Source organism: Berghia stephanieae, chromosome 3 (assembly GCF_034508935.2).
Source record: "Berghia stephanieae isolate SIO BIC M18660-M18661 chromosome 3, UCSD_Bste_1.3, whole genome shotgun sequence".
Lineage (NCBI taxonomy): Eukaryota > Metazoa > Mollusca > Gastropoda > Nudibranchia > Aeolidiidae > Berghia > Berghia stephanieae.
In genome coordinates this window covers 91,307,584-91,324,344 of record NC_088362.1, presented here as the reverse complement: position 1 = coordinate 91,324,344, position 16,761 = coordinate 91,307,584, and the positions used below count along the sequence as shown (strand labels likewise).

The 16,761-nt window shown below is 35.1% G+C and overlaps 1 protein-coding gene across 1 annotated transcript in view; it reads left to right on the top strand.

Annotated features, from left to right (window-relative positions):
* Window positions 1–15,503, top strand: part of LOC144969700 (uncharacterized) — a 15,933-nt gene extending 430 nt beyond the window's left edge. Inside the window, exons 1-3 of the mRNA XM_078908853.1 lie at window positions 1–28; window positions 12,021–12,222; window positions 14,143–15,503. The exon at window positions 1–28 is cut by the window's left edge and continues 430 nt beyond it. Coding sequence (XP_078764979.1) covers window positions 1–28; window positions 12,021–12,222; window positions 14,143–15,388 — 1,476 coding nt within the window. The 3' untranslated portion in view covers window positions 15,389–15,503. The remainder of the gene's footprint in view (window positions 29–12,020; window positions 12,223–14,142) is intronic.
* Window positions 15,504–16,761: the final 1,258 nt, after the last annotated feature.

Genomic DNA, 16,761 nt, shown 5'->3' with positions numbered 1-16,761 from the left:
ACCTGGTTTACCTTCATCTCCCATTTTGGTAAGGTGATAATGATTATTATTATTATTATTATTATTATTATTATTATTATTATTATTATTATTATTATTATTATTATTATTATTATTATTATCATTATTAATATTATTATTTTCATTATTATTATTATCATCATCATCATCATCATCATCATCATCATCATCATCATCATCATCATCATCATCATCATCATCCTCATCATTGTTTATGGTGTTATTGTAATCATCATCATCATCATCATCATCATCATCATCATCATCACCATCATCATCATCATCACCATCATCATCCTCATCACCACTATCATCATCATTTTCACTACCACCATCATCACCAACCATACTTTCTATTTTGAATGTTTGTGGTATAATTTTACTTAAAAGATAATATTTTTTAAAGGTTTAGGAGAGAAAGCAGAACGTTTTATCATTATTAATCCTTACCAAGGGGAATACTTTGTAAAGATTTTTTTGCTTTAAGTTGACATTCTTCAATGAGCCATTAAAAAAAAATCCATTCTACCGTCATCCACTGAAAGGTATTTAACATCGTTAACTGTGAGTGGTAGTTTTGAAAGAAACGTATTTAAAAATTTGGCCATAAAAAACGTCATTCAATAAATATTGATCGCTTTGGACCTTTTTCAATAGGCCCTTATATAACCACGCCTCTTGGACAGTCGTCATAATGTAAACAATGACAGTGATTGATAAGCAATGCAAACTACACATGTTTTACTCTCCATGGTATGTCAATGTGTCAATGTGTCATAGTAAAATACAAACTGTTCTACCGCTTGATGAGTAAAACCAACATAGAAATCTATGTGTAAACTTAAACGTGTATAATATATCGAGAAAATCGTGTGATAACTTCTAGTCACCCATTTGGCGGTATGGAAACACACGGATCAGAGAAAGGTCGAATTCATTCACTTTATTGTTTATAAACAACCAACTATGTTTGTCCGCGCACGTGTGAAAGTGTGTCACAAATGCCATGTTTTGATTGGTCAAAATATACTGGTTAATTGTGATTGAGTACTTCCATATTTACAGTGAAAAAGGCCAGTTTTATGCTTGGAGTTAATCTCGATTTCATGTCGCTACTGCTTCACGTTGAACATAGTGTATACAATTAAAGAGATGTTAAAATATGTTTATCTTAAACTGGTAGCAGGATAGCTGTAACCTCCAAGAAAGCATTTCCCGTCGACCAACTTCCAACCACTTGATAACTAAATAATGGTTATTTTAAAACGTTCTTATAAACGGGATATCCGACTATAAATGTTTAATAGTTGTAAAAATTGTCTTCTCTTATCAGTTCAACTATCCTTTCTCTCTCTCTCTCTCTCTCTCTCTCTCTCTCTCTCTCTCTCTCTCTCTCTCTCTCTCTCTCCTTCTCTCTCTATCTCTCTCTCGCTCTCTCTCGCTCTCTCTCTCTCTCGCTCTCTCTCTCTCTCTCTCTCTCTCTCTCTCTCTCTCTCTCTCTCTCTTGCCTCGTTTTTTCTTTTGTCTTTCATTCTTATTTAACCTCCTTATTTTGTCTTCTTATTAATCTGTCTATCCATTCATCCATCCACCCATCTATCTATTTATCTATTTATCTATCTATCTATCTATCTATCTATCTATCTATCTATCTATCTATCTATCTATCTATCTATCTATCTATCTATCTATCTATCCATCCATCTATCTATCTATCTATCTATCTATCTATCTATCTATCACTTTATCAATCGTTCCATCTAACTTCTATCTTTCTATCTATCCATCTATATCTATCTATCTATCTATCTATCTATCTATCTATCTACCTACATCTATCGATCTATCGATCTATCTATCTATCTAAATATCTGTCTATCTGTTTATATATATACATATCTATCTATCAAGCTAAATATTTATCTATCAATCTAAATATCTATCTATCTATCTATCTATCTATCTATCTATCTATCTATCTATCTATCTATCTATCTCTAAATTTATATATCTTTCTATCTCTAGTTATCAATCCGTCAATCGATAGTTCTTCAACTCCATCTACCCATTAATGTGTGTATCTTGTTACACCAGACAAGACTCGACGACATAAATTCCGCCATTCCCAGAGGTGAATTGAATAGGGAAATAGTCAGGCATGGACTTGGACAAAGAACTAGAAATGGAGGAAGTATCTCGACGGAAGGATAAAAACATATTTCTGTTTGTGCTCTTTGGAGAAACTCGTTAGCGGAAAGCAGAAAAACAATTGTTATGGGTGTTATGGGAGTTTATCTATTTTATTGTCATAAATCAATATAATATCGGTTATTGACCCTGTGAAGGAATCATTTGTTTTGGTATGATTCATTGAAGCTTAGGGGGGGGGGGGCATTGACTCGCTCTGGCTAGTCTGAATAGTCGTTATTCAATAAAAAATGGCAGTGATTTCTAAACTAAGGTACTACACAGATATCATTATCGCCGATATGCGTTTATGTAAAATACTTACCTGCCCTAGCCGCCTAAACATTCACCAATACAAAATCATGTGGAACGTTAAACATTTCTATTCTGATTGAGAGAACTTAGCGAGAAATAATCAGCTAACTGGCGATTTATAAACAATAATATAAAACAAAGGGACATAAACTTTATTCATTCTATTGTTCGTAAACAATGGGTTTAGGTAAAATACTCTAAATATCCGCCAGTCGGATATAACAAACCAACACACAAAACTATGTGTAACCTTTAACGTTAAAAGTCTGATGGAATCTAGTGAGAACGAAACATTAAAATGGATGAAGGAACGAAAGTGACGTCACTCAGCTCGTTGTTGTTTTTTAGACTGCCATTTTAATGATAAGTTTTCACTAAATTATATCTGAATAAAAACGTTTAAGTTTACACATAAATTTGTATTTGGTGCAATGCGAGTTTAAGGTGGAGATTAAATTTTATTTAATAAAAAAATTAAGTGATAATTCACCCTGACCACTCGGGCGTTTTACAGAGGCAGCCAGCGTCTACGCCAGTAGAATCGCCAAATTACTTTAGTTAAATATAATAGAGATCTGCAAATCCTACGATTTCTTCTTACATAATAGATAATAATGATAAACAGCAAATAATTATTGGCTCGTATAGATGTCTAAGAACATTAACTTCACAATAAGATAAGTAATGAATAAGAAAATAAAAAAACAAGTTCCAGTCCCACTTGTATTTGACAATCAATGTTAGTCTGATTTATTATGTTTTATAAGTATTAATTTCGTATTTCAGATTTTTGTTTTATGACATCATTGACCATTTAAACATAGCCACAACCTGATTATATTTTCAAAAGTAACCATTCATTCGACTTTAATAAAATTTATTTTACTGAATTGTTACTACTGAGACATAACGGTGACATTGAATAAATAAATAATAGGGCTATAGGAATGTAGGCGGATCTGGGAAAACAGGTACCAACATTAGTTCAAGACAACCACAATGTTAGAAGGAAGTCAAGGATCGTTAGTTTGCACAATCCTCAGGGGAGATTGGGAATGTCAGGGAAAACTGGATTGTCTCCGTTATTTAATTGATGGTAGCTGTTGAGGGCAGAGAGGTAATGGGGGGGGGGGGGGGGGGGGGGGGGGGTTCTTTGGGAAGACAGCTCCATTTTCAGATATCAGCGAGAGTTATTTTGATCATGATATTTAAATGTTGACAAACATGATGCCCTACACTGATATGATAAAGCACATTTACAAAAGTATGATCCTACAAACATCGACCGATTAAAACGAGCCCCATCTTTTCAAGAACCCTGAAACCGGGAACTTCTAAAATAAAATGTTTTTTTTTTAACCAGAGTCAAAACCCTTTTATAATTATAGCAGGAATGTATATACAAAGTATATATGAATTGACACGACCCTTCATTTGTCAACATTCTATTTGTTAAACTGACTTTTTGAGAATTTCTGAGGTTTTTAATTTTTTTGGACAAGTTGATTGTAATTTTAGTTTATTGATATTTAACTTGTTGCAGATAATATCCGGCCACAATATAAAATGACATTTTGACCCTGAACTCTGAACGGTAGAATAGCTGGAGGGCTGGGATGGAGGATGGTTATGTAAAGGAGCAAACATTCAAGGACGCCCGCTTGATCTCTTTATTTAGATTATGTCTTTGGAGGTGCGGCGGGGGTGTAATGGGGATCGAAGATGAGAATGTCATCAAAACCTTGGTTTTTTTCTGTTTTCAGATAATACATAATATTTTTTAAAGCGCGAATCCAAATGGCTAAAACACCACGCTTTCACCAGTGAACGACCTAACTCGGGGAAAAACACGATTTAACAATTTGGCAAGAAATCTCGTCCTTCAAATATCGAACGATTTAAATGGGCCTTACCTTGGCAAAAACTCTCAAACCTGAGACTTCGATAAATAACCCTCATCTTGGCAAAAACTCTCAAACCTGGGACTTCGATAAATAACCCTCATCTTGGCAAAAACTCTCAAACCTGGGACTTCGCGAAATACTAGGCTGGACAGCTTTTGCCAAGATGAGGATCATTTAAATTGTTCGGTATTTGAAGGACAAGTTTTCTGGCCAAGTTTTAAATACGTGTTTTTCCCGAGTACGGCAGTTTTCAGGTTAAATTGGGCTATTGCTGCTTAAATGTCCAGGCTATTGCTATTGGTGTCCTTGGATGGAAGGGAATCAATCATTACTGAGTTTACGTTAGTTTAGTAAAAATATGAAAAAGTATAGAGAGAACGACATTGACGTCACTCATCTCTTTGTTATTGTTTTTTGAGTAGTTTTCACTAATTTCCATAAATCAGACTATAGACTTTTAAGGTTACACACAGTTTTGTGTCTTGGTACGTTTTTCCGGCTGGCGGATGTCATGAATTTCCTTTTGATAACATTTATCAATGACCCTTTGTTTAAAAAGTAGATAGGAAAATTCAATAAAATATTCATCACAAAAAGCACCCTTCATCGTCAAGAGATTGAACCTCAAACCTCCTGAATACCTGTCAGACGTGATTAGCAACTCAACGTTATCGACAGCAAGGACGACTTCATGCTTATTGATGCCGTGCGGTTAGCCAAAAAGCTCACAACATTCCTCAAACATTCCGCTAGGTTTCACCCTGAACGTTTTTAGTCTGATTGATAGAATTTAGTGAGAACTGTTCATAAAAATGGCAGACTTTTAGCAATAGCAAAGCTCTGAGTGACGTCAATATAGTTCCTTCTATATTTGTTATAGTATTCGTGTTCCAATGTGAGCTAGTTTCTGCACTTTTACAAACAGTAAAAATGGTAAAGAACTCGTAAAGAATAGGTGAGAGACATCAGAGTATTTTACATATTAGATATTTCTCGAAAATGTAGATATGTGTCTCTGAGCACTATTCGCGGATAACGGCGTTATATCAAATAATGATAATAACGATAAAAATAATATTGATAATAATGATAATAATAATAATAATAATAATAATAATAATAATAATAATAATAATAATAATAATAATAATAATAATAATAATAATAATAATGACAATAATAATAATAATAATAATAATAATAATAATAATAATAATAATAATAATAATAATAATAATAATAATAATAATAATAATAATAATAATAATAATAATAATAATAATAATAATAATTCCCATTTATTACATTTTTTTTTCGGATACAAATTATAGGCGTAGAATCAAAGCTAACGTTTTTAGTTTTTGCATGTTAATTGTAGTTGAATAAAACTATCTATGTACCTTCTCATTTTTAATACATCCTTTTCCAATTTTGAAAAGAAGCAAAAATCTCTAGGATTAAGTGAGTTAAGCCAAACAATGTAGAGCCAAGCGATGTTGAGCCAAATGATGTTGAGCCAAGCGAGATTGAGCCAATCGATGTTGAGCCAAATGATGTTGAGCCAAGCAAGATTGAGCCAATCGATGTTGAGCCAAATGACGCTGAGCCAAGCAAGATTGAGCCAATCGATGTTGAGCCAAATGATGTTGAGCCAAGCAAGATTGAGCCAATCGATGTTGAGCCAAATGACGCTGAGCCAAGCGAGATTGAGCCAATCGATGTTGAGCCAAATGACGCTGAGCCAAGCGAGATTGAGCCAAGCGAGATTGAGCCAATCGATGTTGAGCCAAATGACGTTGAGCCAAGCGAGATTGAGCCAATCGGTGTTGAGCCCAATAACGTTGAGCCAAGCGAGATTGAGCCAATCGATGTTGAGCAAAGCGATGATGAGTCAAGCAATGTTATGCATCTTAGTTTTTAGCCATTTCAGAAATTTCATTATTTCTCATAGAAAAAATCAAATATGGCCAGCCGTCTGTAAACGGCTTAATGTCAGGATGAATCCAAACACTAAAGGTGAATTTACAATTTTAAGTCTTAAAACTGCAAACTTTGAGGATTTTTTACAATGTGAGAATTGATATTTATTCTCCATCACAACGAATTGAAATGAATCTCCGTTTTGACTGGTTAAAAGTATATGACGGCATGTCATATACGTATTAAAATGAAAATTAAAATAAGATTCCCTTTATTCATCCCACATGGGAAATTTGTCTATGGAGTCTGTTCCAAGGGAGGATTGGAAAAACTCAGGCATCAGCCGCAGTGCAGCGACGCAAATTGAGCTAGAGCGAGGTGACTTGCTCAAGGCCACACAGGGCAGCGGCTAGTGATCGAACTCGGTACCTTTCGGCTATGAATCAAAGACAATTCTGCTGAACCACGCTTCCCCTAAGTATTGGAATCATGCTGGTATTTCATATTTAAGGTTGAACTCATATTATTCATTTTGGACGATCCCAAGATAAATTCTGTCTTGTAGTCTAGAGAGTTCAATGACTATCTAGATCTGTTCTCCCAGATGGCCATTAGGAAAAACCCAATTTTCTTTTTTTAAACACATAATCGAGAGTTGGGTTCTTTATTTGATATTTGTGAATCGTAATTTTAAAACGGCAGTAATTATATCGGGATAAAAACAAGTGCTAAAAATGAATCTGTCTCATGAAATATGGGATTTGGGTAAATATAATTTGGTTATTAGGGTAAAGAATGAAATAGAGATAGCCGAAAGAGCATTGTTATTGGCAATTTATATTCCACGAAGAATGAAGAGAATTGATGATGAGGGTTGGTTTGTGGTCTAGTGATATGACACACGGCTTGTGGCCTGTGGGTCCTTTGTTTTGGGTGACGCTAAGTTGAGTCCAAGGAAAAGGCTATTTTCTTAAATTGTCTCAACATACTTAGGTGTAAAATGCGTATCTTGCAAATAATTCTCCCCATTTAATGAGCTAAATACCACAGAGACCATGATAGATTCCAGCCGCATGGGTCTTATGGCATTAAGAACGATTAACAGGCATTACATTTTAAATTCTAGCATGAGCATGGGCGATCAGCACGTTCGACAGCTCACCTACTAATTGAGCCAAAAAATAAACAAAACTGATTAATTATTTTGATTTGATAATAAAATGTTTAAATAAAATGTCTGTCCATTGAAATGAAACCATTTCTCAAAAGTCTTAAAAGTGAGTATTCAAAGAATTTTAAGATTTAAGACTTTCTGACAAGGTACGATGATCTTAATTAATCGATCATCTATATTTCAACAAATATTTTTTTCTGGCCCAAATGAAAATAGATGTGTTTTGTCAGTGTACTGTTGCAATCTCGTTGCCGCCTTGAAGGGAAAGTTAACAGCTGAAATGAATAGCATCTAAATTTACCTCATTGATTTTTAGTCCTCTTTGAGGGAACCATGAGGTGTTGGTGGTTGGCTTCAAGAGCTACTTAGCACGACATGGTAAATTTATATGTGGTTCGATGAAGATCTAAAAGAATGTGTCGGGGAATGAAATTCACCAGTCAGGGATCGCAAGTTCCATTTAATATGTCAGGATTTTGTGGTTGATTCTTGTCATTAATACTATAAAACAATACCCATAAAGTTTCGCATTGATGTGCTTTATAAAGCAATGAGGATTGGACAGATCATAAAAAATATGATGATAATGCCTATATCTCCATTTTAACATAAAGCTCATCATTAGTTTTGGTACGATTTTGTAACCAAATTAAATGGGTGTCAAAAAAGCAATTCAGCATCTTATACTTTGGAGACAATCCACTGAATGGTGTATTTCGTTCAGTTTCTTTTGTCAATCGGAGCTGGTAGAAGATTCAAAAAGCACTGAGATTGTTAATTTCTCATCAGTGGTTTGGTGAAGCATGCTATCTGTTCACTATGCCGGGTGGTTTTTAACTTAACATAGACTTACGAGACAATAACTTTAAAATCAAAGTGAGTATAGGGAGGGTTTAAGCAAAACAATGTCAAAATTGAATCTTACAGGTTTAAGGTTAACGGGATTTGTTCCCATTTAAGAGCCCAGATACTAAAAGCATTTCGCTAAAGTAACTGATGGAAATTCATTTCTAAATTTAATCTATTAAGACGCAGTTCGACAGCATTGAAAAGGTGGCTGAGTTGCTTGGTTTTGTACTGTGACTTGAATTGAGGCCCGCCTCAGAATTTTTCATTTTTTGCCTTAGACAAGATTAGTAACTCTGGCAATATGAGTAATACCTTTTAACATCAGTGGTTTGTTATATTCTATTATGAAACGCCTAGTGTACTGCATACGTGACGTTGTACAGGGTGTGGCTAAAAGATGTTTGACAGTGGCTTTCTGATATGTCTTGAAAATGGCGTCGTACTAAATGATATCATGTTACACATTCTCTCCACCTACGCTTCTTGACATATCTTTAAAAGGGAAAACAACATTGCCTTTTAAGTAACCTTATCCTATTTATTAAAATACTAAAATGTGATTTGGGGGAGGGAGGGGGGGGGAGGGGAGGGGAGAGGTTTAACGACGAAAACAAAAATTAATCAAGAAATGCGAGAAGATAAATGCTCATGCCCTTCTATGACCTTAGAAATAATCAAGGGTGGAAGGGAGGAGGGCCGTCTGGCAATAATTCACTCCATAACAAAAAGAAAACAAAGGAAAAGGGTATTTCTATAATTTCTTTTTATATTATTGTTTTTACCCTTTATATGGTGATGCTATCCAGCATGCGAAGACAGACTAGTTAAATAACACAAATCTTATAATGATCTTTTTGGATTATCCTGCAACGGCCACGAGAGAAGGAGGAGAGATGACAGAATATGTCCCTGCCGACCTCCCCCCCCCCCCCCCCCCCCCCCCCCCCCCCCCCCGTCTTCATTAACTATCCATGCTGTAATCCACCCAACTAATATCCCTCCCCTCACCTCCATCTCTTCAGCACCCTACGCCTCCAATTCCCAGGATGGCCTTAAAAATAGAAGATGAACTTTAAAGCGAATAATTTCCTGATTTTTATGTGACCTTTCTTGCATGAAGTTAGTGGAGGTGGAGAAGGGGTGGGGAACTGTAGAAGGTTAAAGAAAAAAAATAACCCAAAGAAACTTTGAGAGAAGAACAATTTACAGCTAATTGTCTTCCTGAATCCTTAAACATGTCGTGACCCGCGCTCTTTCAGTCTTTACGACAGGACATTATCTTTTATTTTATTTATCTATTTATTGCTTTTTTTGTTTCTTTTTCTTTTATTGAGAGAGAGAGATAGATAGAGAGAGAGAGAGAGAGAGAGAGAGAGAGAGAGAGAGAGAGAGACTTATTTTAATTAATTTTTTTTTTCAATTTTTTTTTGTTTTCTTAGTACAAGGTAATGATCACCCCCCTCCCTCCCTGGAAAAAATCAAAGAGAAACTTGTCGAAAACGCCAATACCACATTATCTCATTCGTCTGTAGTGTTTCATTCATCCTGTTTTGTTGATAATGGGGAAACGTCCAGTTTATCTGTTTTCGTATATTAATAGATTGAAGCTTACGTTCAATTTCACATTGTTATTTATTTGGTTTGCCGTTGACATCATTTTATTCCGGTCAGTGCCAAGCTATGAGTTTACAAAAGCTACGATCAGAGACATTATTATAAAGAGAGATTTCTTTCTCTCTCTATAATATGTGAATGTTGTTGTTGAGGAATGATTCCGAAAGCTACGGAATTGAGACACCCATCTTCTTACAGGACCATCTAATGAACTGCTTCAAATGGAGCCATACTCTGAAAAAAAAAAGATTTTTTTCAAATTTTGGCCAGAGGTCACGTCTTTCAAATATCGATTAATTATCTTGACCCTCACCTTGTCAAAAACACTCTTTACCCTCTCCTTACCAACTATAGGAAAATCGTCACATTCGTTACGATAAAACCAACTTTTTCTTATTCAACTTTCTTTTGTACATCATAAAATTTAAATCAAATGAATAGTGTGTTGTAGGATACGTTTTGCTACAGTAACTATGTATCGCGAGAATTTTACTGCTATGTCTGAGTGATAAAGAATCTATTTTGTGTTGGGTGTGAAGTTTTGGGGAAAATCTTGAAAATGGCTGGTAAGGAAAGAGTTAAACCTTGGACTTCAAGGAAGTCTAGCAGAATTGAAAACAAAGAATGTTCAGAGTACGCCAGACATGTGCCCTTACTGTTAAATTGTGACGACAATTTTTTAAAAGAAATGCTTAAACCTAAGACTTCTTTATCCAATCCTTTCCACACTGTAAGAAAATCGCCACATTTTAAATGGTACAACAAATATTTCTCTTATTCAGATTTTATTTTGTAAAGAACATAGTTTTAAGAAAAATCGTTGCAATATCTATAAGAACTTAATACTGTTTTGAAAAGTTCGTTTTGCGACACATGTACTAAATGCTTTTGAGTTTGAGTGCAAAATGAAATCAATATTGGGTGGGGATGACATTTCTGGAAAATTCATGAAAATGGTCGGTTAAAAGTTCTCCGTCTCGTGTGACACGCTAATGTTTCAGGTTGAAATTAACTTCAGGAAAAAATCGGGGACGGGCAGTTATGTCAATAATAGTGAGAAATAAAGATAAAACGAGGAGAAAAACCCCGAGATCCAATATGCACGGCGCCTATCGTCATGCCGGAGAGAGAGAGAGAGAGAGAGAGAGAGAGGGGGGGGGGAAAGAGAGATAGAGGGGAAGAGAGACTGAGAGAGCGAGAGAGAGAGAGAGGGATAGAGAGATAGAGGGAAAAAGAGACAGAGAGAGAGACAGACAGGCAGACACACACACACACAGAGATAGATAGATAGAGAGAGAGAAAGAGAGAGAGAGAGAGAGAGAGAGAGAGAGAGAGAGAGCCTTAGCACTGTTTATTCCCTATTCTGTGTGGTACGTCCCTATTCCCTTTATGTCTCACCATAATTAGCGTTTCGGGGACCTATGCCCTCTTATAAATTGAATGCAAGGCCATAAAACTGCGTGCAATGGAAAACATTTTTATGATATTTCAGTTAGAAAACTTCTTTCACTTCACGCATTAATAGGTGCAATTATCTACCCCAACTTATAAACAATACTCAAACAAGGGTCTTCGTTACTAAAAAATTAGATTTCCTAATTCTTATCGTGTCGAAGTGAAATATGATATTCTTCAATTTGTTCATTCAGAAATAATAACAATAGAAAAATGGAATTAATTGCAGTTTCATTTAGATTTACGAAGACAGATGATGTGGACGTTTCAGGTTTACCCTTTTTACTATTCTTATTAATTTCTTCGAGTTTCAAGCAGCTACGTTCGCATTATATTCATAAATGAGATCACATTGACAAAGTGAATCACAAATGGTTTGACAGATACCAATTATCGCTGATATTCATTTTTGTCACAAACAAGTGCACCTTTACTTAAAAACAAAACAAACAAACAAAAAACAAAAACAAAAAACAAAAACAAAAAAAAAAAAACAACAAAAAAAAAAAACAAAACAAACATTTCATGGAAAATGCTTGAGGACAAAATAAAACTCAAAAATTATATTCTTTCATCCTCAGACCGTCTTCATTCACATTTCACATTTGGAGGGGAGAGTCGGAAAAGACGAGTGTACAACACTAAATTTGCACTGATCATCGTGGCGCTTCTAGTAGTGGCTCCCTCTGTCCACGTGCTTTGGTCATACGAAGTCGGCACCATCTATGGAAAGTCGTACTGTGTGCCTATGAGGGATGATATGAATTTCCACATCATTATGAGGTACGTACAGAATGTATTGAAGGATAGCAAGAAATTATTATTGTCTGTTTCAAACTGTAGAAGCCAGGATAGACTCCGGCTCCATGGAACTAAAGGCTCCGAAGGACTATAAATATCAAGCCCATGATAATTGCTCATCAGTTCAGGATATTAGGACGAAGTTGGAAGTACAGAAAGTGTCTCTTGAGAACCATCACAGTCCATTTATACATATTATGAACAATTTACACTACAGCCGCGATCCGTGAATCAACGCGGTTCTTGAAAATGCCTGTCATCATCTGCTATCTCTGTATTAATATCAATATGAGTTTAATCATCTGTTTATGTATTGGTCATATCGCACATTTATCTCTTCATCTATCTATCTATCTATCTATCTATCTATCTATCTATCTATCTATCTATCTATCTATCTATTTTATCTATCTATTTATCTATTTACTTATCCATCTGTATATCTATCTCAGTTTATAAATGTATCTATTATTTATTCTAATTATCTATTTGTCTATCTAGCTCTTTATATTCGATCTCTTATTTTTTCAGTCAATTTATCTTTTCATCTATCAATTATTCTATTTTTTTATCATATTTGTATCTATTATTTATCTATTGTCTTATCTAAATGTTTAATCCATCTATCAATCTATCCTGTACATACATGTATTCTAGTTAGTGTTCTTTCTGCAGTACCTACCTATCTGCCTGCCTCAAATCATTGGATGGCAGGTTGTTTTCCTGCCAACCAATGATTTGTTTATTCATCTTAACTACGCCACTACCATATTATCTCATTCATCTGTGGTGTTTCATTCATCCTGTTTTGTTGATAAAGGGGAAACCCGAAACGTTCATTTGATCTGTTTTTGTAATTAAATTGAAGCTTACATTCAATTTCACATTATTATTTATAAAAGAATTGTATGGCATTTAAGTCTCCAGTTGTGCAGTCATCATTCAAAGGCTTGTCATAGTTGGAGCTATCGATAATCCTGGTGAATATCCCTCAAAGGTGTACGAACAAAGATTTTTTACCCTTAGGATAGTTCGCGAAATGCCTTTAACTAAAGAGATAAAACAATTGACTTAGGCGCAAAAGGATCTGATTCAAAAAAGATCATCGGTATTGAGGTCTTTTTTTTCTGGCTAAGCTCGTCATTTAGTTGAGATCGATTAACTGGTTTGAAGAGTTCGTTGAAATCTATGCTTTAAATCTTATAGATAAAGTGTCAAACATGTCGTTTCTTGGTGTTTTCTGGATCTGTCATTTTCATGGGATAGTTTTCTACTTTCTGATCCATTTTAAACTTGTTATTGAGCTTTTAAAAAATATATTAAGAATTGAGTGTTATATAGCGCAAGAGGTTCCTGGCCAACGGCAACATTTAAATTTATAACGGGGCATGACGCCTGTAAGGCGATATTACAATTCTTTTCGAACAGAGACATGGCTTTTAACGGCCAGTTACTCATTTTACACCTGAGTACGGTGAGAGAATGTGAGTAAAGAGCCTTTTCCAATGACTCAACTATGCACCGAGCGAGGCTTCGGATCCGAAAGCGAGTGTCATACCACTAGACCACATCATAACCGTACAATGTAATCATGATTACTTGATATTAGTTTCATTATTTAATTGTCTACCGTGTGATGATGATGATGATGATGATGATGATGATGATGATGATGATGATGATGATGATGATGTATTTGAAGCACGAACAAAACGTGAAGGATATAAGTGAGAAAAGAAAAGGGGAGGATGACACTGGCATTGTGAAGGAGGAGAAGTAGTAGAAGGCAATGGTGACGACGAGGAGGAAAAAAAAGGTAAATGAAATAGTTATTAAAGATCTAATATCATAATTATTGTTACCATTTAGTGATCACCTATTTCACCTTTATATCATCTACAGGAAGATTCACATCATTGGATCTGTGGTAGTTCCAATAGCTCTCATCATTGGGATCGACCTTTTCTTCATCCTGAAGCTCACTCTCCATTGCTTCTGTTCCGTCAACGAAGACGACGACGATGATGACGTAGGGAATCTGGGAGTCTACACAGGCTATAGAATTGGAAACGACTCTTCATTCTGTTCTGAAAATATCGTACAACTGCCTCTGCAGGAGAAAAAAAGCGACATGTGTGAACACCTTCTCAGTAATTCTCCTACTATTGAGACCTGCAGACAGAAACCAGGTAAAATTTTGTCTACGATCGTGGAAAATTCAGTAACGTCATCTAGTAAGAACAATAGCGCCAAGAATAACATACAAGATAGCCATTCTGCAGTGTTAAATAATTCAAAGAAGACTGACCGCTGTAAAACTGATCGAGACAGAGATACATTTTCTCTCCTCCAAAAGAAATATAAATGTGACAGAAAACACGAAGTGGCGAGATACATTCTTACAACAACAAACGAGAATGTGATTGAAAAAGATATGTCAGATATCGCTTTGAAATTTGACACCAACGTATCACAGGAGAAACAACAGTATGAAGACAGGCCTTGCTCTCAAAATAGTAACTTATCCCCAGATGTCAACCGAAAGGGATATCAGTCAAAAATGGACGGTAAGAATAGAAGAAGTCCACGTTTACATTCTAAGCTGAACCGAAAGCGATACACTGGTCACAACGGAATGGCCAAAGACGGAAGTCAAGTATCAGTTTTCAGTTCAAGTATAAATCATTCTTGCACACAAAATTCTGTAAGTTACTCTCACTACCACAGTTATAACTACACATCGATGGTAAGTAATGTGTCGAGGTCAACCGTCATTCCAGAAGACAACATGTTCGCTCGCAATATGACCTCTTCGTCAGTAACGACGGTTGTTATCGGTATCGTCATGTGCGGTTTGGTTATTCCGTCTGCCTGTGTAGAAGGCCAAGTCCTCTTCCTCACTCCAGCACAGACAACTAGACCTTCTATTCTCTCAATTCAGAGAGCTATCTTATTTGAAACACTCGTGCTTTTTAACTCTGTGTATAAGATTATCTTGTACGTGGTTGTGATGAAGAGCTTTCGTCAAGCTTTTGTTTGGTTTGTGATCAGTTGCGTGCCAAGGAGATTTACAACATCTTCGTCTATCTGTACTATCGAATCCGACGAAGACAACAAAAGTGATTCAGATAACATTCATGATGTTTGATTGTGTTTAAAGAAACCCAACCCAATGCTCAAAGGAAGATTAACAATTTAAGACGTATTGCGGATGCTAGATCGTCGCATTATGATTTGTATTGTACCAGTGGGGTACTGGTAAAAACAAGGAGTGACTTTAAGCTAACTGAATAAGATTATATTTATGTCGCTTAATTCTGTTTGTTTACACCAGTTACACTTTTAAAGAGGTGAATTGCTATCGTGTTTTCTTTTCACTTTTATCATATTTAAATGAATCTGATAGTGACCATTCCTCTCTAAACGATTTGATGTCAGGATCAGCCAGGTGCTGAAAACTGAATTTCAAACTTAACTTTTAAAAATTACGTTAAAATAAATGCATTTATTAATTAGTGTTGCTTTTGTTTCATAATCTCCAAGAAACTTATCTTTCTAGCTCTGAGAGTTTTGACTTTGAACTCAATTGTTTTTCCATCTAGTTTATTCTGACATAATTACAGGCTGCAGCAATGAGTCACATTTATTTACAACGATAACTCAGTGACCACCCGAGGATGAATAAAAACGAGTGCAGGTCCTTACAGCCGCACTTATTTTCGCTCACTATCTGTCTATCTGTCTACCTATTTATCTATCTGTCTATCACCTGCCAATGTAAATATTACCAACTCAAACTAACCATTGTAATTATTGGGCCACCCAGGAATGACTAACCTGACACGCCTTTTTATTATGATGTTACATTGTTAATCATTGTTTCAAACTCAATTCACATTGCCAAATCCATCAGATATTAACCAATTATCTATCTTATGTATACGATCACGATGATTCTCGTCTGTCGTCAATTTGTGCCAATTATAGACTATTTATTTTAACAAGTCATGGTTTACAATTTTGCTTGAATTTTTAAGTTGTATACAATTTCAAAAGAAATAGAAATAGCAAATTTTAATTATTTCTGACTGTATGCAATTTCTTTTATCGTCAACATTTGTCTACTATATACTATTTTGTAAAGACTGCAACGTAAGTTGAAGTTTTTTGGTACAGAAATTGTAAATTAATAATATCATACATACTCGTTGTACTGTTTATCCTATATAGCCATTAATTGCAGGATATAATACGATTTTCAATAACTTCATTGGAATCCGTTCGTTTTTGTTTCAAGTATTGTTTTTCTTCTAATCTTTGAGAAACAAATGTTTTTTTAAAAACGCAAACACATCTTAAACAAAGATTTCTAAGTTTGTAATATGATAAAATATTACCGGTCTTTTTTTTCTTTGTTAGTCTTTAAACATTTAACACAACAAATTTTATATTTCGACTAAGATTCCAATTTTACGAATTCAGATTTTGCGAACATCTTTAAAGTTCCCTTTTCTCCTTATC